General features: G+C 42.4%; 3 protein-coding genes across 11 annotated transcripts; 2 read left to right on the plus strand and 1 right to left on the minus strand.

Moving 5' to 3' along the window:
* Positions 1 to 816: 816 nt before the first annotated feature.
* Positions 817 to 10,619, minus strand: smarcc1b (SWI/SNF related, matrix associated, actin dependent regulator of chromatin, subfamily c, member 1b). Of its 3 annotated transcripts, none has more exons than XM_061806825.1 (28): positions 10,332 to 10,619; positions 9,957 to 10,076; positions 9,216 to 9,301; positions 9,053 to 9,134; positions 8,879 to 8,968; positions 8,490 to 8,559; positions 8,337 to 8,406; positions 8,178 to 8,253; positions 7,557 to 7,682; positions 7,351 to 7,433; positions 7,164 to 7,270; positions 7,004 to 7,063; positions 6,837 to 6,865; positions 6,592 to 6,707; positions 6,420 to 6,491; positions 5,923 to 6,036; positions 5,684 to 5,837; positions 5,415 to 5,525; positions 4,863 to 4,922; positions 4,523 to 4,781; positions 4,382 to 4,447; positions 4,259 to 4,305; positions 4,075 to 4,180; positions 3,851 to 3,993; positions 2,531 to 2,665; positions 2,273 to 2,405; positions 1,704 to 1,790; positions 817 to 1,621 (listed from the first exon to the last, which is right to left on the minus strand). In XM_061806825.1, exons 1-28 carry the CDS (start codon positions 10,497 to 10,499, stop codon positions 1,554 to 1,556), a joined length of 2,838 nt encoding a protein of 945 aa, XP_061662809.1. In that variant the 5' UTR covers positions 10,500 to 10,619; the 3' UTR covers positions 817 to 1,553. The 3 variants fall into 3 exon arrangements, with proteins under 3 accessions (XP_061662809.1, XP_061662886.1, XP_061662940.1); XM_061806902.1 differs by having other exon boundaries at positions 1,710 to 1,790; positions 8,879 to 8,971; XM_061806956.1 differs by having other exon boundaries at positions 8,879 to 8,971; positions 10,332 to 10,517.
* Positions 10,344 to 19,531, plus strand: aste1b (asteroid homolog 1b). 7 transcript variants are annotated; one of them, XM_061807412.1, is made up of 8 exons: positions 10,755 to 11,251; positions 12,870 to 13,120; positions 13,197 to 13,463; positions 14,499 to 15,169; positions 15,242 to 15,415; positions 17,842 to 18,073; positions 18,547 to 18,730; positions 18,960 to 19,531. In XM_061807412.1, exons 2-8 carry the CDS (start codon positions 12,883 to 12,885, stop codon positions 19,243 to 19,245), a joined length of 2,052 nt encoding a protein of 683 aa, XP_061663396.1. In that variant the 5' UTR covers positions 10,755 to 11,251; positions 12,870 to 12,882; the 3' UTR covers positions 19,246 to 19,531. The 7 variants fall into 7 exon arrangements, with proteins under 7 accessions (XP_061663312.1, XP_061663396.1, XP_061663465.1 ...); XM_061807481.1 differs by having other exon boundaries at positions 15,245 to 15,415; XM_061807566.1 differs by having other exon boundaries at positions 14,499 to 14,591; positions 14,706 to 15,415.
* Positions 19,532 to 19,675: 144 nt separating this feature from the next.
* si:ch73-345f18.3 (uncharacterized) lies at positions 19,676 to 22,559 on the plus strand. Its single transcript, XM_061807989.1, has 4 exons — positions 19,676 to 20,428; positions 21,388 to 21,466; positions 21,563 to 21,784; positions 21,875 to 22,559. Exons 1-4 carry the CDS (start codon positions 20,378 to 20,380, stop codon positions 22,270 to 22,272), a joined length of 750 nt encoding a protein of 249 aa, XP_061663973.1. The 5' UTR covers positions 19,676 to 20,377; the 3' UTR covers positions 22,273 to 22,559.
* Positions 22,560 to 23,579: the final 1,020 nt, after the last annotated feature.

The raw sequence follows: 23,579 nt of genomic DNA on the forward strand, positions 1-23,579 counted from the left end.
GATCAAAAGATGTCAGACTCAAGGCCCATGGGCCAAATCCTGCCAATCTGTAGCCCCCCCACCAAATTTCCACACATATTGAAATCCCGCTGCATTTAATTCTACCAAACAGTGAGACACATGATTTGTTAAAGTCACAAAAAATAGGGACGATTGCTGCAGATACTGTTGGTCTGGGTCAAATATGTTTCTCCCCTCTTCCGAATGAACAAATTGCAATCCAATTCACTAATTTGGAGGCAATTGATCCAAACCCCTTCCGAGTGGGCTGGCCCACTTTTCGCCATCAATCGCTACCAAACACACTCTGGGCAAAACTCGAGTATCGACTCTCAGCAACGGCGTGGCGAAGTGTTCTGAGACAAGAACATGGCAAAAGGAAAGATGGGATTCAGATATGGGCAAGCGGAGCTGCAGAGTGGCGAAGACTGTGAAAGAGAAAAATGTTTACTGATGAACTGCCAAACACAGCAGAACGAAATTGTTTCTGTAAAATGTGCACATACAGGGTTTGTAATGATATACAGTATATACAGAGCCGTATGTATGGGAAATACATACACACAAGTACATACTATATTTTTAGCCCAAGAATTTTTCTTCCCTAACATTATTTTGAGTGTTTGATCGTGTAGTCTGAACAGATGGATCCAACAGAGAACTAGCATGGAACTATAATGCGCCACATTTGATGCCAGGCTACGTTGGTTATTTCATCCTGTTCCCATGATGAACAGTAAGGGGTGGGCAGGATGTCCAAAACTTCTCTCTGTGTCCATGTTGCGCAAAAAGAGGAAGAGACTTTATTGACAATATGTACATATTTTATAATAGAATGCCGTTTCTCCTATTAAAAACACAGATGCACTTAAAACACCAGTCAGTGCTATTAAATGTTCTGGTTTAAAAGGCGATAAGCAAAATGAAGCCATCTTCATGTTGCATCAAAACTAACATAACCTAAAACCTAGTGGTTAGCACAAGTACCTCCCAATTTGGAGGTTCTAAGTTTGAACCCTGGACTTGGACTGAGATCCCATTATAATGCGGGAAGGAAAGACTGCAGTAGAATAAACAAAGATGGCAGCGAACATTGTTCTCTTCACTTTTGTTAACAGTTGAAGTTCCAAAACTCGAGTTTCATGGACAATGTCAACTGTGACACGAAATGTGAAATTAAAGATTGATTAAAGATCACCATTGGTCCATGAATCAGACGGGAGGATGAGCTGGTAACTTAGAAAAACAACTTTAATGAGCTGCGATAAATCTGAAGATTCCTCAACTCGTGAACACAAATATTTCACAGACTCAACGCTTTGAACTTGACTGTTTGAGCCACTCAGCAACTTCACACAGACACACACAGACACGCACACACGCACACACACGCGCGCGCACACACACACACACACACACACACACCACACACACACACACACACACACACACAGCATCCAGTCTACGAATGGGACTACTGGATAAGGTTTGACCATCAATGCTGTCATTTTTTTTTTTTTTTAAAACATTATTTATGTTAAGTTCAACAACGTTCAGCTGTGACTAGACGCCGGAAGACCGGGCTGAGCTGCCGTCATGCCATCGGGCTGCACGGACGGATCTGAAACAACAAAAGAAGAAGTTAAAAGTGTGCGCGAGGTGACAATAGTAAGAACCTGCGGCACACGGTAACGAATGCTCACACATGCCATTGGGTGCTCCGGTGTGACGGGGGGCCATAGCCTGCATTTGTCCTCCGCTGGGAGCGAGTCGGTTGGCCATGGACTGACCTGAAGAAGGCAACAATGGAGCCGGCGTTTTATCTTCATGCAATTGTTTTTTTTTTTTTTGTTTGTGTGTGTGTAGTGTCTTCTAACCCAGTGGCGGCTCATCGATCTGGTAACTGAGCATTCTGTGGGGACTTGCCCACACTTCATCCTCCTCTAATAGCACCGCTATCACATAACAACTCTAGAACCCATCAATACTCTACAAAAACGCAATGCAGGTTACATCAGATGGAGCAGTTTACAATCAATATTTATTTACTAACATGACAAACCTAAACAGAAGGAACGCATCATAGGCACCAGTGATGAAGATTATGGAATGAAATCTGATTGGTGAAAGAAACTGTGTGTGTGCATATGTGTACATGAGCATACACACACAGCACAGTCATGAGAAAGACTCTTGAGAATAAAGCAATATAATGTCTTGTAACAACTATTTGAATTGAAGTCGTAATTGTAACTCCCACCACTGTCCTAACCTGAATGTTGCACTGGGAATGCTGGCTGGCCCTGCTGCTCCCTCTGCTGCTGAAGCTTCATCTCTGCCTGTTTGAGTTGCTCTGTATGGAAGGTCTGCCTCTCCGCAAGAAGCTGCTGCCGCTGCTGCTCCAGCTACAGAACAACCAAAACTACCGTTTCACCACAGTTTAAGGACGTAAACCCAGTTGTGAAAATATACAACAAAAAGAAGTATTTTTCAGCGGTATAACTAATGGGAAAATGCATCATTAGCTTACAGCCTCTTTCTCACGGTCCATGATGGTCTCCAGCTCTTCAAAGTGCCTCAATTTGATCTCAAGCTTCTTCATTTGGGTCTCCACCAGCAAAGCAACCAGAGACTTGATCTTCCTCTCCTCCACTGCTGCCAAATGCTGTGTGAGACAAAGTTAGTACTGTACATTTTCTGTTATCAGACATGTGATTTGACTGAATGAAAAAAGACTGAAAATTCACTGAAGGTCTGGGGGCTGCAAGCATGATTAAAAGTTTGATCAAAGGATGATCACCAATTTTAACGTGCAAGTTTTATAAATTGTATTAGGAATGAAATATTTCAAGTACATCTATAAATAAATGCTACAAGATTGTTCCTTATTTGCTATTATTAGTATCATTACCTTTCCTCCCCCCCAAAAAATTACAAATTCAACTAAGTAAACTACTAACTTGATATCAGATTTGCATCATGGCATGCTAGCGCACTTTCATAGCGCGTATTATTGTATCCATTCAAAAACGTTTTAATTCCTTATTTTAGTAGATGATTGAAACGGATGAATTCGACAAAAATTATCAACGTCATGTGTCGTTATCAGTAAATAATACAGCTATTTTTACAAGTAATTGCTTCTGAACTCTCACCGTCTGCAAATGGGGTTGGTCGTTGGCCTTGGGTTGACATCTTAAAGTAGCAGCTATGGAAAAGTTAGTTTTCCTTGCTTTCAGTTTTTCAACCTGTTTTTGTCATTTCGTGTGAACTTCCAATGCCTTGAAACCTCTTGATCCATAGTCAATAGTATCCTGACCCCATGTGCACAATGCTTTACCAGGTCGATCGATTTTGCGAATGAAGTCGCTTAACAGAGTGGCAACTTCCTTCTTTCCAACTGTATCGACGATTTCTCGTTCCATCCAATCCCATCGGAAGTGATTTTTGACATATCTATCAATTTCTTTCGCTCGAGAGGCGTCTTTCCTCTTAAGCGCCTCCATCGTGTTCACTTGAAAATGGCTCCTTGAGCTTCCTCGTACACAACAAGCTTTTTCAGTGGTCGGGAGGAACACATTCGACCAATCAACAGACGTGTATCTAATCTTCCACCTCGCTTGCAAAAGTCGGACTGGAATATGAACCAGTGTGAATTTTGGCACGGGTAACGGTCGGAATATTGCAGACAAACTATTCTAAACATATATTTACATATATTTTTTTATCAATGCACTTTAAAAAGACGGAATTCCACCTAAAAAATCACATCTTTGTTATATTCAAAATCATTTTTGAGTTGCTACGAGACTGAATAGGCAATGTTTCGAAATGAGCGGGCGGCCTTTACCTTGGCCTTTGTCGCGGCAGAGGCCAAAGCAGCTGCTGCTGCCGTGGTAACGGTGCTCTCGACGAGATCAAGCTCCATCACTGCTCTCCCCTCGTCCCCTTCTCCCTCCTGACGCTGCACGCCGTCGTCCTCATTACCCGTCCCTGGAAACGTGTGAGACATTCTCAAGTACAGATCAAATATTTGGGATGAAACTTGGTTAAATTAAAACACTGACACAGTACCTATATGAATCCTTTCGCTTTCATCTGAATTCTCTCTTTTGACTCGTTCTCCTTCCACTTTGGGCGCTATTGATTCAACCAGGGGCCCATCAGCATTGGCAGCAACCTGCATTAGGTCCAAACACACATACAGTCAACATTAAATGGTACCAAAAAAAAAAATTGTGGCTAACTGGTCATTTACCTGATGGGAACTGGTGTTTATCTGTATTTGTGATGCATCCATTGAGTCTGAGGGGTAAAAATAAATTTGTAACTCATCAACATGAATCGTGCTTGAATGTACATGGTTGTACTTCAGTCTCACCAGTTAGTTTCAGCTGGTTGCAGGTCGTACCATTCAAAGACTCTTCCTGGACTTGTGAAAATTCCTCTGTACACAAATTGAATCTTTGACAAAGCGTATCAAATTAAAACCACATAAACCGGTTGTGCCTGATCCCCTCACCCAGTGCAGCCTTAGCAGCGGCAGACGCGACCCGTGGATCCACCACCGAGGCCAGGAAGGCCACAGTGCTCATCACGGGGTTTTCGGATTGGCTGAAGGGCACAGGCTGGTATGCCAGCGGGCCGAGGGAGGCGGACGAATCCTCGAGATACGGGTCTTCTATGGGTAGACGGAGGAAGTGCAGGATGCAGTCATCCTGCGTTCTGGAGCCTACATGCTCAGATACTTTATTCCAGTCATCTCTATAGACCTCCAAGGCCTGAGAATGTCCAGAAAAGAGCTTTAACCACATACAAAGGTACTTTGATGTTATGTTTCATCATAATTGAATAAGTCTTACCTCTAACAACAAAAGCGTCTCTTGCTCTGTCCATTCCCATCCTGCACAAGCGCCCTTTGTCTGAGACAAAAGAATAACAGTAAATGTCAGATGTTAAAAAGGGTTATCATAATTTCCGGCCTATAAGCCGCGACTTTTTTTCATATGCTTTCAACCCTACAGTTTATGCAGTGATGCGGCTAATTTGTGCTTTTTTTTTTTTTTTTTTTTACGGCCGCAAGGGTTCACTCGAGTGGAAAATGTAAGAGTGAGACCGGTGGAATATATGCACCAAGGAAGTGACTTTTACCTGGCGGCCCTGTCGGCGCTGCGCTAGCGTGTTACTGCCGTATCTCAGTGATTTTTTTACCGGTATGTTTTTTTTCCACCGGGCTTGTTAGGGCGGTGCTAGCGTTAGCATTAGCGCAGCGGTGCTAGCGTTAGTGCTCTGTAGGCTGGGAATTACGGTACTAATAAGCTATTGAAATAACAGTTGTGGAGGTATAGGTAGGAGTAGGTAATCTACATTGGTAAATTAAAACATTTCAGCATGCTTTCTGCTGTCGCTAAGACCTTTGGGTGTTTCTTGGCATAAACATCCATGCGCAAGCCAAAATTCTGGCAATCCGAAGGCTTCTCTCGGCTCTTTTCCGGGAAGCACAACATGTGCTGCGACGCCGTCACCTGCAACAGTGAGTTCAGACAAGAAGAATTGATTTAAGTACACATTTTTTTTAATAAAGCTGTTACATGAGAAAATGTGGAACAGTACAGCACTGGCAATAAGTTGTAGATATATTTGTTGGACATTATTTTTGAGTATTTGGAAATTTTGCAGATACCTGCAGTGGTTTGTGTTGCAAGGGAGCCAGCCCAGTGGGTGTGTCGGCTAAAACATTAAAATGAGGAGTGGGCGGGGGTCCCATGGGGAGCGGCCTGCTCTCGGCGTCCACCTGGTAGTTAATTAAACCCCACTGCTCCATAAACGCATGCACCCTGAACACAATGATCGCCACAATCATTCTGATGTACTTTTAAGAGAGTGGACGTACTGTATGAACGCAGTACTACACATGTATACCTCATTATGGAACAAACGTCTCCAGTTAGGTTCCGCCTGCAGGATGTTGAACTGAGGTATTCTTGGGGGTTGAGCCGGTATGTGTCAATCATGAAATTACGGTAGGCCAGGTAGCTGCAATGTACAAAAAAAAAAAAAAAGTACTTTCAGCAAATTTTAGATTATTAATTTTTGCTTGTCTAAGGCCTGCCGCACCTGAGCGATGTTGCCAAACGCGATTTAAATTAAACAACCGTGAAAACAACAGTCAGTAAAGCAAAATTGTGAGGCGGCGAATATACAGTGCTATATTGTTAGTTTTTACTGAACCACAAATAACTTGGCGTGATTGTCAAGGAACAAGCAGTTTGCTCTGGCTGTTGTACCTGTACTATGTACAACAATAAAAAAGAGGGGAAATTGATAAGAAATAAAATCGGAGTGTGGATATTTCAGAGGATGTTAGCTCTAGTCATATTCATACTGAATATACATTATTGCATAAAAGTGTCACTTACACTTCAGGTGATTTTGACTTGTTTTTTCCGTTGAAAAATTCAGGGAGGGCGCGTTTCTCTATTGAGTGGATGCTGACAAAAAGACATTTGGAATAAGTAAAAGAAGCAATTTCATCAATAAAACTACAGATATTGTTAAAAGGCACAAGAGCATTTATACATATCTCTTCACCTGTTGTTATTGAACCAAGAAGTGTAACTTGGTATTATGATGTGATGAGTTTGTTCCGTGATGTTGTCCTCTCCCTCTAATAGGCGAGGAAGCTCCACCCTTCCCTCCTCATCTTCCTGGTTTAGAATCCACATGTACAAACACATCATCAACTGGTTATCAACATGAAAACATCTACTTCCAATATTTGAGCAGACAGGAAAAAAAGTCGAAACAATACATATTTTAAAGCCAATCATATTTACCCTTCCTGGAAAGTCGTCTTCCTGGTCATCTAAGAGAGGAAAAAGGAGTATATGAGAATATATGGTGCAAAGATAAAATGGAGGAAGAATTAAAGATCCAAGTCTTATACCATAATAAAAAATATATAGCTATTACAAAGCAATTTAACAGAAGGAGCATCATTTACCCAGGTCAGCCATGATACCTCCTTTGACAGGCGTGTTCTCACTGTCTTTTTTAAAGTTAACTGCGAAGCAGAGTGAAAAACGGCAAAAACGGACTGTTAGCTCAAGTCATGTGAACGACTACCATGATGGGGCAAAAAAAAATCCCATTTAAAATTGTACCAATTTTGGGTAGTACAATCTCCTCCATGTTAGGAACAGGAGTGGGGTCCTCCATATCTTTGGTCAAGTCCTCCTCTGGCTCTTCCTCCTGCTGTCCACGTCGCCTCCTTCGTGTCGATATTCACAAATGAAACGTAGAAGTAGAGCACGACGACGCCACAGGAGAATGAATTTGAATTTTGCATACCCCTTCTTCCCTTTCTTCCTAGCTTCAGAGGACAGCGGAGATGGAGAGCGCCTCCTCTTTTTGAAGGGAGTGGACTTTGTGTCCTGGCACAGACATGGAGAATAGTGAAATGACATTCATTGGCACGTTAAGTCTTTGCCCATCGAGAGATTTTTCCTTCAAAGGGAAGAAAAGCAGTGCAAAAAAAAAAAAAAGAAAACACAGACCTGCTCTTCTCGTAGTTGTATGCGCTGTCTGAGGATAACAGACATGTTCTCTTCATTCACGCAATAGTCTTCCTCATTCATCCACTCGTTGAAAGCGTCTGTGTCCAGAACATAGCCAGCGTGGACCTGGAGCATGCGGCCATGTAAAAAACATTACGGCAGATAGTAGGGGGAAAAAAACAACATTCATTTAGATCAAGTCATTAGATCGGGTTGCAGGGGCAGCAGCCTGAACAGACAAGCCTCGTTTATACAAATCACGCTTTTAATGCCTTTAATGAGAAATTGTTTTTTCCTGATGTTGGTTACACCTGGCTAAATTTGCTTTCATCAGTAATCTTGCCGTCATATTATATTAGTAAGAAGCTAAAGAATCATCTGCTCAGTATTGTTTGGTCTACCTTGTGCTCCCACTGCGGGGCAAGTAAGCAGGATGGTAATATCTGTGCCACTTTTAAAAATGGCGTGACATCCTACCCGCACAATAACTGTAAACAAAGTGCAACTTTGAAGGAGAAATATCAGTGTGTGTACAATAGCTTTCACTGTTATGAAACAACTGCAACTAATATACCAGTGGTGGGTTTGTCTTAGAGAATTGAGAATGCGTGCTCCTCTCACCCTCCACGGTTTTTCTGGATGAGGGAGCTCCTCAACATCCCCATCGACATCATTTGAGGGCAACCAGCTGTCATAACTACGAAGATGAAAACAACTAACAGTGAATGTTTTCGTTTCTGAATCTATCATTGTGTGTTTATATTTGCGCCTGTCTCATACCTGTCCGGGTGCTTGCCCCAATGTACCAGGACATGGTTTTGCTTTCGCATGACAGGCCGTATCCATTCATCTGGAATGCAAATACTGAAATAAAATACAAGTCTGTCCTCACTTTGGAAAATGTAGTTATTACACGCAGGTGCTTTTACCCACCTTCTTCTGTGGATGCGGGGAACGGATATATGTGATGACTGGCCAGGTTTCTGTCTACACTAAGTGTACCCTGCATGGATAAAAGCAAAGCCAGCACATATTTGTCTGTGCAAGATTAACACAAATGACCGAGGAATTACATGCTTGACCCAAGCAGAGTCAGCCCAAGTTATTTTTGTCCACAGCAAACATTTTTGGGGTGATCAAAGAGTAGCCGTTCACCTTTAACATGAGTGACAAAAATAAAGTATCAGGCATTTAAGAATTATGGCCATTTTATGTAGAGAATCTCCATTTGCAGGACCAGGAAAATCATAAAATCCCAGACTGTCATCGCTCAAATATTTCTGGACTCAAATGTGTCACATTTTGAAGACCAATCATGTTACCTGGTGTTTTGTAACGACACAACTAATTCTGCTTGCCAGCTCCTGATCCAGTGAAGGGTCCAGATAGACCACCGGATGTGACATACAGTTCTGCTGTTGACGTAAAACAGACCAAAAAAAACACTGTTCATATTTATTGCCAAATGGAATATTGCTGTTTCCTTGTGCCATTACCTGCAACAGTGTTCTTTCAATCACATCAAACATTTCAACATTCCTTTCAGTCCTTGATGGATTTTGCAAGTCAAACCTCCGCCTGTGAAAGTAGAGAGTGAAGGTTCAGTAATCTATTATCTCTCATGAGCAAAGACATTTCGTGGGGGCGCTCGTCACTCACCAGCCTTGCTCAACTTTGAACTTGTAAGCGGAGCCGAGAATGTGACAGAGTCCACCCCCTGGCCGCAGGTCCATGAAAGACTGCGTCTACAAAATGGTTTAGTGAAACAGTCCTCAGTCAGTGCTATTGAATTGCTTGTGTCTTGCAGATGGTGTGGGAGGTGTAAGCCAGGAAATGATCCAATTTTGCTTCAGTAGAAAATAGATGGATGGACTACAAAAGTGTCCTTGTTCAATCTCGAGCTCAGCCAGAGATAGGTAAATAATTAAATGATGCCATAAAACTGCTTTGTCTACAACAACGGGAATAAACAACCAACTTCCACGTTCGGTAAAACAGGTCAAAGCATTTCCTTCGGGTTCGGATCACTAGTGGACACCAACTGTAGAAGTATTAAACGTCAACACTGTCTACACTACACACAAGATGTCCTCAAGAGCTCCCAGCGATGACCATACCCAATATTTACACTTCGTGCACATTTATCATATAAATGTGATGCACATAATTACCGTTTTCTTCTTGTGAATACATCAGCCAGAATTTTAAAAAATGACATTTTAGCATGTTTGGGTTCAAATCATTACTTCATCAGCCAGCAATTACAGTACTGAAGTTATCATTTTCTGAGCCTCTTTTTTTTTAATCTCTGTAAAGTCTGTTAAACAAGACGTTGGACATTGGTTATGATCTGGTTGGTGTGTTTTATTGTATCAATGAATAAAATTGTGACGGACTTACGGGTAGTTTGTTGCGGGCAGGATTTGGAACTCGTCTTCCAAAAGCATCCTCTTGAAACTGAAGGAGCTGCAGCGTCACAGCAGCCAGTGCCTGACATGACGGAGCATCCACCAACACACACTACACAAAACATATTTCATGACTATGAGAAGTGGACGTTCGCTAATGATGGTGCTCCGTTTTCGCCAATATTCTCCATTCCAACTGTTAATACTGTTTTGATCTAACATCGATGTGATGCTACATTTGATTTTAGTGCATATGTGGATTTCGTTTGTAATGGCAAAATGTCGATGTAAACGTTAACCCCTGATGGATGTCTGTTTACAATCCGCTGGAAGGAGGTGACTAGCTTGCTAGCTACCAGCTAACTACCTTTTTGTAGTGCTTCCCGATCCACTGGCGCACGATCTCCAGCTGAGCTAAAGTGTCGGGACTCTCCCAGAACCAGGCTGACGGAGTGCTGTCTTTTTTGCGATGCGCGGCGAACCCGGAGCTGGTCTGACTTGTCCCTGGAAACTCAAGGTTCGTTCCTCCGGACATAGCGAGAATGAACGCTGATTAATGTAAAACGGGAGAACAAAACTGACTAGCACGCATGCTAGCTCCGGGGCTTTCGCATACTCTCGCGAGATTTCGCGAGTCATTATACTCTTTCTTCGATAGAGGGCGGTAACGAACACCACCAATCGAAACCCCAAAATATCGAGATAAATATGGGCAGATGCGACACGCCTCTTTCGACATGCGTGCTTACATTAACATTAAGATAGTGGGGCAAAAACGCCAGTACAGTACATTCTTTAGTCTGTTGGCAACAAGTAAAACGAAAGAACAAGGATTTGGGTATACTGTAATATGCTGCGTACGGTTGTGCAAAAGACAACACGATCACGGCCACTTAGAATAACTGTTAATTGACCTATTTTGTTCTTACATTTAATATTATTATGATGGAATATATATGATAGTACACGCTTTGATATTGACTAATGAGTAAAATTCATGAAAATTGGTTGAGAAATTAGGAAGTTACGAGATAATGTTAGTGTCCGTGCATTGTCTTTGGTGGGAACGTCACCCGTGCCAATATGGCCGCCACGTAGGCAAGTTGGTGAGCAGGCGGTTCTAGTTTTCGCTTCATCTGTGGTAGAAAAGCGAAGTTTGTCAAACACTCCCAGGAAAATTCAACGCAGCGGACAAAATTCAAAGTAGATTAGATGAACAGTTCCGGGGTTGATATTTTTTAAAAGAAAGGCGTGAATTTTGGACGGATTCAGACCACAGAGGTAAAGGTACGGAATATTACTTTGGAAAGCGAAAGTTAAAATGAGCAACAATTGTACACGGAGTTGGGACACAAACTAGTAGTGATGAACTAAGTTGTTGGAAATTCATGGTGCCTGCAAACGGTTTAAATTGGCTACCTTGGTGCTTTTTCACACCGCACTTGCGCAGTCCGCGCGGGAGAGCGCAAGGATGGCGACGCCCCGAGTTCCACCTTGCCTCTGGAAGCGCTATCGTCGAAAACTACAAGTAACCCGCTGGTAGATGAGTAGACAGCACCGCAGCAAATATGTTTATATTTGTCATTAGCCGAGTTTACATACAGACTTTTGTTTGTCATATGGGTTTAAATCATTCCGATGGAAGGTCTGTAGTAAACTGTTTACATGTGACATCTATTCCGATTGGGTGTATACATGTGCTCTACCGTACGCTCACTGATCTTAAAAAAAAAAAAAAATGGATACCGCATACACATCGAGTGGTATGTTGACTGGTTGAAGCCAGTTGGCCGCCATCTTGGTACTCCCACAATGTGTGGAGGACATTGTTTACAGGTTGAATTATGACGGGTTTTTTCCTCAAAGTTTGGTATGTAGAATTAAACTGGTCGTGTGAGCTTGACATTTTTTTCAGTTCTGGTAACATGAAGAATTTTTAAGTCGACTTGGTAAGCCAAAGAAAGGCTAAGTGCAAAGGAAAGATATATAACACCATGATGACCAAGATACCTTGCATATTACCGAGGGCCCGATTTCTGTGACATGTTAACTTTTCCCAAAATACACTGTGAAGCACTACCATCATAACATTGCAAAAAAACAAGCCTTTTTTTTGCCATAAAACATTCAATTTTAAGTCAATCAGTTAGATGTATTTTTGGAAATAAGGACTCGCAATGGGAGAATACATGCTAAACGATTGTTCATTTGTCTCTGCGACGTCCTATTTCAGACAGAAAATTTAAACTTGTTTCCTCGCATTTGAAAATCAAATTAAATTTGCAGAGTTCTGTATTATGAAATTCATGAAAAATTTCACAGGAAATGTGTTTTCTTGCTTATCCACTGATGAAGCTTGGGAAAATATTTACATCGCTTTTTGCGAAAAACCGTCGGCCTATAAAGGTGAAGCAGAGAGTGAATAGTGAACAACTGTAAACAAAACTTTAAGTGAATTAAGATCATCAGAAAATAATTCAAAAGAACCTTTACAAACAAACCTTAACGGTGTCAAAGTAACTCTAACTTGTGGAATGTTTTCTCACAGCCACAAAACTGGCAATTAATACAGGTCGGCATGGTTATTTTGGGAGTATCAAGATGGCGGATGGCGACTTCAGTTTTGATGGCCAATGAGCCATGCAGTCTTTTTTTTTTTTTTTAGATCAGTGCTACACTTGAATTCAATTCCAAGACTGGGTGTATACATATGCACCGCGTTTAACTTTAATTCTAAGACTGTACAAAGTTCATCTTTAGTTCTGAGTCGACACCTAACTTAGATGTGTCTGTAGCCGTTTGATAAAGTACATACGTGTGCCTGTTTGCTGGAGGACACGTCGTGCTGGTGGTTGGCATTTCTGCCTCACGGCTCTGATATTTCTAACCACTGTATCCTTTCCAGACTCTGAGCTCTCATGGGCGTCCATGGTCTTACTACCTTTGTGGAAGGAAACAGACATTTCCTCTATAATGTCCGATTCAGAGGCAGCCGCCTGGTTGTTGACGGCAGCAGTTTGTATTTCAATCTCTACTTGAAACACGGCTTGGATAGACAACATGGAGGAGACTATGATGCCTTTGCATCCCTTGTCCATGAGTTCTTCGCTGCCCTGGAGGTCTGTGGTATTGAGCCATACGTGGTTCTGGATGGAGGTAATTAAAGTTTTAACATCAAACTTTAATCTCTATTGCTATTCCTGGTATTAGGGTTTCTTGAATCTTTTTTCAGGAAGTGACCCCAGCAACAAGAAGTTTGACACTTTGCAGCAGCGTCTGCAGTCCAGAATAAAGGAAGCAGAGAATATGTCACAAGGGCGCAATGGCTCAGTTCTCCCCATCCTTACGAGGCAGGTCTTTATTGAGGTCCTCATTCGGGAGGGGGTCTCCCTGGTCCAGTGTCTTGCTGAGGCTGACTGGGACATTGCCTGTTTGGCCCACGAATGGAGGTGCCCAGTGTTGAGCAACGACAGTGATTTTTTCATTTTTGACCTGCCAGGTACAGGACTTGCTTATCAGTAAATACGGTGCCTTGAAAAAGTATTTTCTGTCTTCCTGATTATTTTTTTTCGAATATCTTTCACAATTGAGTGTGTATGACGAAAATTTCATATCATCGGACCCATTTTAATATCTCGCAAAGACAAATATAATTCAAAGTTGAGGATTTTATTGATTTTGGAAGGGAAAATCCCAATTTAACACACAATAAACCACTTAATTGGTGCCAGTTTGAGAAAGTGAAGAAAAAAAACATCATGCCACAATCCAAAGAAATTAACCCTTTCCAGGCAGGGGTTACAAATTTGCAACAGGATTAATATTTAAAATTTTAAGTCCAGAGTATCATTTTCTGAAAGTATCAGATTTTACAAAATTACCAAATTTGATTTGGTCCAGAGAGGGTCTAGCAAATTTTAAAACGGTGAATTAAATCAGTCTTAAAAAGATTACGATGCTATTTACAATGCTCCTACATGAGCATTAAAAAAAACCCTTTTTATTTGGAGGTACTTGGGTTGCCTTTGCGAGATATTAAAATTGGCGTCATGATCAGAAGTCTGGGAAACGTAAATAAAAAATCAGCAAGGGGGCAAATACTTAGCGGCACGGTGGTTCAGCTGGTAAAGCGTTCGCCTCACAGTTCTGAAGTCCCGGGTTCAATCTCGGACCCGCCTGTGTGGAGTTTGCATGTTCTCCCCCGTGTCTGCGGGGGTTTCCTCCGGGCACTCCGGTTTCCTCCCACATCCCAAAAACATGCAACAGTAATTGGCCACTCAAAATTGCTCCTAGGTGTGATTGTGAGTGCAAATATTTGTCTCTATGTGCCCTGCGACTGGCTGGCAACCAGTTCAGGGTGTACCCCGCCTCCTGCCCGTTAACAGCTGTAATAGGCTCCAGCCGTCCCCGTGACCCTCGTGAGGATAAGCGGGAAAGAAAATGGTTGGATGGATGGCAAATACTTTTTTTATGGCACTGAAAATGCTTTGTGAGAGGATGCAGATATTTTTCAGTGTATTTTATCTCATCATAGGTGGATACCTGCCACTCAATTTTTTCCAGTGGACCAACGTTAATGAGAGGCTCCCTCACCCCTACATCCCTGCTCGGTGCTACACCACTGACGGTCTCTGCCATTTCTATGGGGGAATGAATCCAGAATTACTGCCGCTCTGTGCTGTCTTGACTGGTAATGACTACGGCGCTCCATCAGAGGCTGAAAGACTCCTCTCTCTGATAGACCGGAGAACCGGCAGCCATAAATCACCCTCTTCCCGGATTGATGTCCTGCTTCAGTGGCTGTCCTCTTTTTCAAGTTCAGCGGAGGCCCTGGCGGAAGTGAGAAGGCTCATGAGAGAAAACGGTGGCAGGAATAAGAAACATGGCCTTAGTTCAAAGCTGCAAGCAGCTATGAAGGAGTACCACGTCCCCCCTCAAAGCCCCTTGAATTGTTGGTTCGCTGACAACATGGTTCCGGAAGAGTATCGGTTAACATTACCCCAGTGCTTGTCAGGGGCCGCAGTACAAGGGTGTTTGACCCCCATGGTGGTTGATGCTTTGGTTATGCGCCGAGTGCTGCTCAATGCACAGGTGGAGAATAGCAGGCAGCAAAGTAGCCATTGTTGCGCCAGAGCTATACGCCAGGCTATATACGGGATATTACTGCTTGATGGGAGGCAAGGGGGTCCTGTCAGATCACAGCAGGTGAGAGTACAAGACAGTTTTACCCAGAGAGGTGGAGGGGGGAAAACGCAGAGTGAATTTCAATTTCCTCAGCAGAGCGGATATGAGCGATTTAGCGACGATCAAGGCGCCGTCGCAGCTGCCCAGCAAGTCTCCAGCGCCCCCGTATGGGTGGAGGAGTTTGATCGGCTTAATCTAACCCTGAGGAGAAACCAAGTGAAGCCACAGCGGTTAAAATTGCATTTACACGTGGATACCCTCAGCAAGGTAACTATTAAAAGTTCACCGTTCTCCTGTGATTAATGTCATTAATGAATTTCAAAATAACTAACGGGTGTTGTGGGACATCATCCAAATTTCCAAAAAGTAAGACTGTATGTACAACACTCTCGCCTCCAGTCCCTTCTGCAACACTCGCCAAATATCGACTGCTTGGTTTTTGTGAAAGTGCGTGTGATCATGTTAAAGTCAATGGTGGAAAAGAATCTTTACGTTTGGTGTTCTGCGTGGAGATGTTGAAGCTTGGTGCCACTATTTAAATTCACATTTTTTATTTTGTGTGATGCAAAGCATTGCATGTACATAGATTATAAATTGAATTTCTCCCTGAGGGATTGTGGGTAAAATACATTTTAAGAAACTAATTCTGTATGTGAAAAAATAAAAATGTAACTTTCTAAGTGGCTCCAACTCAAATAAAAGCTCTACTTCCAATTGAAGGAAAAAAAAAATGGATATGAAGCTATTCTTGAGGGTTTTCCCCTTTATTTTTTCTTTGAAAGAGGTTTTTTGAATAATAGTATATATCGCCAGTGCGCATTTATATTTCCACACAACAACAACAAAAATTGGGGTAGATGGTGAATCGGCGAATAGGTGAATCGCAAACTGAATATGCAGTGGTCTACTACAGTGAAGATAATAAGTATCTGAACACCCTGCTATATTCCATGTTGTCCAACTTGAAAATCACAGAGGGGTCTGAAATTTTCATCATAGGTGCATGTCTACTGTTAGAGAGATACTCCAGAAAACTCAATGTATGATTTTTTTTTTCAACAATTTACTTGTGTGATACAGCTGCAAATAAGTATTTCAACAGCTGAGAAAAAAAATGTTGATTTGGTACATTAACCTTTGTTTGCAATTGGAGGCCTCGCAGCTCAGTGGTTAGAGCACTGGTTTGGTAAACCAGGGGTTGTGGGTTCGTATCCCACTGGGGCCTCCACTCCCTCAGAAGGGTTGCGTCAGGAAGGGCATCCAGCGTAAAAATTGTGCCAAACATATGTGCGTTCATCTGAGATGACACGCTGTGGCAACCCCGAAAGGGACAAGCCGAAAGTTAAGAGAGAGAGAGCCTTTGTTTGCAATTGCTGAGAAACACGGAGTTTCAGCTCCCTCCAAATATTATCTATCGTGTTTAGGTCTGTCTGGAGACAGCCTAGAGCACACCAGAACCTTGATATGCTTCTTACAGAGCCACTCCTTGGTTTTTCTGGCTGTGTGCTTCAGGTCATTGTCATGTTGAAAGACCCAGCCGTGACCCATCTTCAATGCTCTGACTGAGGGAAAGCAGTTGTTTCCCAAAATCTCACAATACATGGCGGCGGTCATCCTCTCCTTAATACAGTGCAGTCATCCTGTCCCATGTGCAGAAAAACACCCTCAAAGCATGATGCTACCACCCCCATGCATCACAGGAGGGATGGTGTTCTTCAGATGGAACTCATCATTCGTCTTCCTCCAAACACGGTTAGTGGAATTCTGACCAAAAATTCCATTTTGGTCTCATCTCACCACAAAACTTTCTCCCACGACTCCTCTGTATCATCCAAATGGTCATTGTCAAACTTAAGACGGGCCTTGACATGTGCTGGTTTAAGCAGGGGAACCTTCCGTGCCATCCATGATTTCAAACCATGACGTCTTAGTGTATTACCAACAGTGCCTTGGAAACGGTGATTCCAGCTCTTTTCAGGTCATTGACCATGTCCTGTGTTGTAGTCCTTGGCTGATTGCTCACCTTTGTAAGGATCATTGAGACCCCACGAGGTGATATCTTGCATGGGGCTCCATTCCGATTGAGATTGACTGTCATGTTTAGCTTCTTCCATTTTATAATGATTCCTCCAACAGTGGACCTTTTTTCACCAAGCTGCTTGGCAATTTCTCTGTAGCCCTTCCACCCGTGTGGAGTTGTACAATTTTGTCTCTGGTGTCTTTGGACAGCTCTTTGCTCTTGGCCATGTTACAAGTTTGAGTCTTACTGATTGTATGGGGTGGAAAGATGTCTTTGTGCAGCTCACGATCTCACACGGGAGCATCTGATTCAGGATAATACATGGAGTGGAGGCGGACTAACATGTCTTTGAGGGTCAGAATTCTAGCTGATAGACAGGTGTTTAAATACGTATTTGCAGCTGTATCACACAAATCAATCGTTAAAAAAATCATACATTCTGATTTCTGGATTTTTCTTTTTAGAATATCCCTCTCACAGTGGACTTGCACCTATGATGATAATTTTAGACCCCTCCATGATTTCTAAGTGGGAGAACCTGCAATATAGCAGGGTGTTCAAATACTTATTTTCTTCACTGTAAATCACCACAATAGAGTGTGTTTGTAAAAATGAAGTTTCAAAAGGATTAGGGCTGATGCTAATTGTGTTACTCATCCTTTCAATCATCCAGGTCCCTGAGACACATCGCCGTCAAGCCCTTTTTGAAGTCTTACGGGTGGATCTCTCTGCTTTGGCTCATCTTCCGGACAGCATGTGGCTACCTGTTGCAGTGACAAGCTTCTGGCTGCAGGAGGCTGTACCAAGACCTTCAGATTTTCACCTCCAGGCCTTGGTTCTGGGAATGGCTTATGGAGAGCTCGTTTTGATCGAACAAACTGGAACTGTAGACTACCAAATTCCTAGTTAGTTACACTCTGATAATTGTCTTTTGTACCCCATGCATCATTTATAGTTCTTATTATATAAGCTAGGCAGCACAGTGTATCAGCTGGAAAGCCTTGGCCTCATAGTTCTGAGGTCCAGGGTTCAATCCTAGACCCGGCTGTGTGGAGTTGGCATGTTCTCCCTGTGCCTGCGTGGGTTTTCGCTGGGCACTCCGGTTTCCCCCCACATCCCAAAAACATGGAACATTGATTGGACACTCTAAATTGCCCGTAGGCGTGATTGTGACTGCGGCTGTTTGTCTCAATGTGCCCTGGGATTGGCTGTCAACCAATTCAGGGCATACCCTGCCTCCTGCCCGTTGACAGCTGGGATAGGCTCCAGCACTCGCTTGACCCTCGTGAGGATAAGCGGCTAAGAAAATGGATGGATATTATATAAGCTCAAAGAAATGGCTCTTCCTGATTATCAATGTGGTGTTTCACAATTGCAGTCCCAAAGCGTAGGTGGTTTGAAGAGCGCCGTTTGATTGGTCAGCTGGATGAAATACGTGCGAGGTCTTTGAGACATCGCTTGGATGTCGCAGGGGCTCACAGTTTCAGCCAATGGCAGTCCTGCCTCTGGAGCGCCAAGTCTCTGAATCAGCTATTGTTGCTCCCAGAAATCAGCATCTCACAGTAAGAGAGAGTACAAATAATACATATATATTTTCCATGTACAGTATTTGCAGTTCTCACAAAAATTTGGAGGTCTTCTGCTTTCAGTTGAAATTCAAGGATAAATCTATAAAGCACTATAACCTTAACAAGTGACCTTAATTTAAACCGGTCTCACACAAGACTGTATCTCTAGACACTGGTTGTAAGTTTTGATTTGACGACTCCACTCTCTGTGTGTTTCAATTAGTTTGTTCAACGGTTCCATGGTGCACGGCATTCTCCACTACCTAAAAAACAACGGAGCAGTAGAGCATATGCTGCCTGACTTTTCTTTCGCCCTGTACTCCATGCTGCTACATGCCGTGGAGAACTGCAGCCTCAAGCCTCAGCCTTTCTCAGGGGAAGCATCGAGGGGACGAGGAGGTGAGCGGGGAAGAAGAGGAAGAGGAGGACAGAGGAGAGGGAGGGGACCAAGAAGGAGAGGGAATGAGGAGATAAGGAACCGCTTTGCTGTTTTAGAGATCAATGATTAGGATAAGTACTCTTTTGGACCAAATGTAAGGGAGCATATTTCATAGACTTGAAGCAATTCTCTATGATCATAGTGCACTCATTTTCCTTTAGTTCCACTTGTGCCTTTGAAAACTTTTGCTGTCATTTCAAACTGTTCAAAACGCATACGGTATTATCAAAATTTGTTCTTAATTTTCTTTATTGGTGTTTTAGGTAATGGATTTTATCATTCTTACATCAAGTGTTTACACTGTCATTTGGCATTTTGCAATAAGACACTTTAAATAAAGGAACTTTTTATATTGAGTCTGTTAGTCCACAATGAACATGAATTGACTAAAACAACAGCAAACAATATCTGCTCCAAGCAGTCATCCTTCCATCCAACCATTTTCTTCACCGCTTATCCTCACAAGGATCACGGGGAGTGCTGGACCCTATCCCAGCTGTCAACGGGCAGAAGGCGAGGTACACCCTGAACTGGTTCGACAGACAATCACAGGGCAGATGGAGACAGACAACAATTGCACACACAGTCACACCTTGAGGCAATTTAGAATGTCCAATGAAGGCATGTTTTGGGCATGTGGGAGTGCCCAGAGAAAACCCACGCAGGCACCAGGAGAACTGCTGAGATTGCCGATAAACTCATCATTTCAGTTGTTTGAGTTTTTGGCGTATGGCTAAAATCAAACCCTTTATGGCATGAGTTAGCTCCCTTCCTCAATACAAGTACTGAGTACTATCATTGTATCAGTCGTTGTAATTGCAAGTTCGTAATACTGTAATAACTTGGCCCATTTCTGCCACTACACCAAAGAAGGCAGTTAGCTCATGGAATGGTGTCATACAACAACATATCCGTATTTACCATGAACAAGTCTATTAAATACAATTGAGAATTTTGAGGGGAAAATGTATCTGCAAATTCTTGTATATGAAAAGGCACATTTGATTGTCTTTTTCTACTCTGCTACAGTGTATGTTGGTGTGTGTGTGTGTGTGTGCACCCCTGACTACCGTAATAATAAAAAAAGATAACAGAATAGTTTTCAGGAGTCATATGACAATGACGTCATGTGGAATGTGGACTCTATTGTCAGAAATCATTGACCCGAAAAAAAATTGAGAGACGCGCACGAATTGCAGAAAATGCTGCGTTGCCTCTGCACTTGTTGTTTCCTGAAAGAAAACTTCGACGAGGTATGTGTTGAATTCTATGCGGTCGCGATGTCCTATTGACAAAGGGATTTACTGGAAGTCGGTTTGCTCGAGCTTAAAGAGATGGTTCAAATTTAGCCACACAATGAGAACTAGTTGCAACTATGTGTTCTACCTTAATCAGGCATGCTGTAGTTTCCCCAAGTAATATTGAATTTTAGAATCCCTCAGATGCGAGGCAACATAGATAAGTAAATATTGGACCATGTCAAATAATGTACTTTTTGTCTCAGTGTATATAATGCGACTTTCTTTAACAGTGAAATAAGGCAAAGTAAAGCTTATCTACATCACAGTTTGAGTCCTGTGGCAGCCCCCCGCCCCCTCTTTCCATGGGGGCACCTTCTTCTACTGTCAAGGTGCCCCTGAGCAAGGCACTGACCCCTCCAAGTGCCGAATTGTGCACTCATTCACTCTGGCATCTCTTCAGCTCCCTTAAATATTTGGTAGTATGTGGTCGTAGCGAAAGTTTATCTTCCTACCCCCAAAATGGCCTTGACAAAAACACCCCCAATTACGTTTTGGGCAAGAATAAATCAACCTTTTTTTTAACTGATTCTGTTGGAATTTGTTGTTGTCTATAGATTTTTGTTTTCAGACTATTTTGCTTTTATGTTCCTTTTATAATGTTATTGTCTGAAATTTCATGCCACAATCCGAGTCAAGTTTCTCTCTAATGCAAAAGACATTTGGTTAAGTAAAGGTTCTATCCACCCATCCATCCATTTTCTTAGCGGCTTATCCTCACAAGGGTCGCGGGGAGTGCTGGAACCTATCCCAGCTGTCAACGGGCGGGAGGCTGGGTGCACCCTGAACTGGTTGCCAGCCAATTGCAGGGCACAGAGACAAACAGTCGCACTCACAATCACACTTAGGGGCAATTTAGAGTGTCCAATTAATGTAAGTAAAGTTTTTTTTTTTTTAATGATTTGGATTGTCAGAGGCAGCCTCTCCTGCAGCCCTGTCCTCCTCAACTGAATGGAGCTGAATCTGCTAGGCTAACACGACCAGCAAACAGCGGTACGTCATCTTGAACTCCTAATAGAAGTTAGAATGGGCCCTGCCTGTCTAGTGAATGTGTCAAATACTAAGTATGGTTTTGTGATCCTTTGCTAGATGCACAACACGTGCAGCAGACGGGCAGACTGGCGATGAGGCGGTTATGTGTACCGGAACTGGATTTGAGGTTTTCCGACGTGGCCGAGACCTTCAATGAGCTGCAAGAACGTTATGAGTCCGTGGTCCGACACGTCAGAAACCTGCAAAAGAACTGCGGTTGTGCACATAACGATCGTCTGACTATAGCCGAATCCGTGGACAAGATCAGTGAAGAACACAGTGAGTGCGTTTAAGTGGGTCATACAGTATCGTGACTATGACTTTCAATGAGGCCTTTTTCTTTTTTATTAAATTTCTTGGTTTTTCAAGGAGACAAATACAAGGTCTCATTAAGCATGAAGGGCTACGACTTCTCCCTCTCCGTGGGTCCCGTGGATTCAGACGCAGCAGATAATGAGAATTCAGTTCCTCCCGCTCTGCGATTAGCTCAAGAAGAGCTGAAGCACGCTTCTGAGAACACCAAGGCCGCCATATCCAAATGTACCACTCTTCAAGAGCTGATTAGCTGGCTGCTTCGGAGCAAGGTTAAAATCGGCGAACAGGTGAAGAGGGCCGCGGCGACTTACCAGGAGGAAGGAAGACTGATTGAGAATCTGGAAAAGAACATGAAAGAATTGAGAAGAGCAAAAGAGTTGTCAGTGAGATACAGACAACACGCTGGAGAGCTTCTCACCGAGGCAGCTCAGATAGCAGGCGCTCCTCTGTAGTTTTGCACATTTCATAACTGGATTCACAGAATACCACCTTACACAAGTCAACTATTATATATGGAATACTTGTGATATAACTGACCCTACTTATGAGTTTTTGAGATATGAGCCATATTATATATTTGCTTTGTCTTGTGAGCACAAACTATAAATACGAGTGTTTTGTGGTGGCAGGTTTGATTCTACTCACTTCAAAACAATCGACAGTTCATCAGCTATAAGTCATAAGTATTCTTTAAAAAGGGAGACTCCAAGCTTGCCATGCTCAGCTGGAAGTTGCTGTCAAACTGAACAAATGGAATTAAAAGTTGTGTATTTATTTGTGTGTGTGCATTGCTCCCTTCTAAACAAGGGATATTTGAACATATTCACTGAAGCAACTCATGGAAAGATATAACAATACTCACAGGTATTAAATACTTTATCCTCTGTGAAGAACAACAAATATTACTGCTGTACTGAGAAGCAGAGAGTACCAGGCTAAGGCCAATAAAACACAATGATGAGCAGCACAATGTGCATTGAAGGAGAATATGTGAGAAAAACTTTAATGTTTTTTAATTATTTATTATGTCCATGCTGTCCACTTGAGTTTTTTTTTTTTTTGCTACTTTTTACAGAAGGCTGGAACAGATTCATGGGATTCCCATATATTTTAAAAAAAGTGATTTGATAGAAGAACAATGCGTTAAGAAGCATGGTCATAAAATAAAAAATATGAATCCTATCTCAACGATTGACAAATATAGATTGCATGTTTTGCACTTTCCCTAATCAACGCCAGGAGGCAGGAGACACCCATAATGTATTTTTTTTTCCACGCAGGAGACAACCCGGGTCAAGAGAAATGTGTTGTTATGGTTATTTTTAACATCAGGGTGGTTAAATATAATCAAGCTTTAATACTCCCGGCCTGAAATGTACAGAAGATCACAGAACAGCGATGGAGCAGCAGCAGATCTTTTCTTATTATTCAAGACAAAGACAGTGATTGCACACGGACACGTATAATCGCCCATTATTGTGAAAGCCTGCTTGCAAATGATCATTTGATTTATGTTTATAATATATTGTTCCTAAAGTCAGACAAATTCCCATGTATCCTTAATCGAAGAGATAGTTTCTCGTAATAAGTGTTCAGCATTTTTGGTGTTTGAAAATGTCAAAATATTACTTGTTCGACAAATGGGCGTAATAATACAATATCTTCCAAAGTGATTCATTAAAATGCGTATTTGACAGATCACTCACGCGTCAAACAAAAATACCGCGGGTGACAGCTACAACCTACGCTGATGGTGGAA

Source organism: Syngnathoides biaculeatus, chromosome 1, assembly GCF_019802595.1.
Source record: "Syngnathoides biaculeatus isolate LvHL_M chromosome 1, ASM1980259v1, whole genome shotgun sequence".
Lineage (NCBI taxonomy): Eukaryota > Metazoa > Chordata > Actinopteri > Syngnathiformes > Syngnathidae > Syngnathoides > Syngnathoides biaculeatus.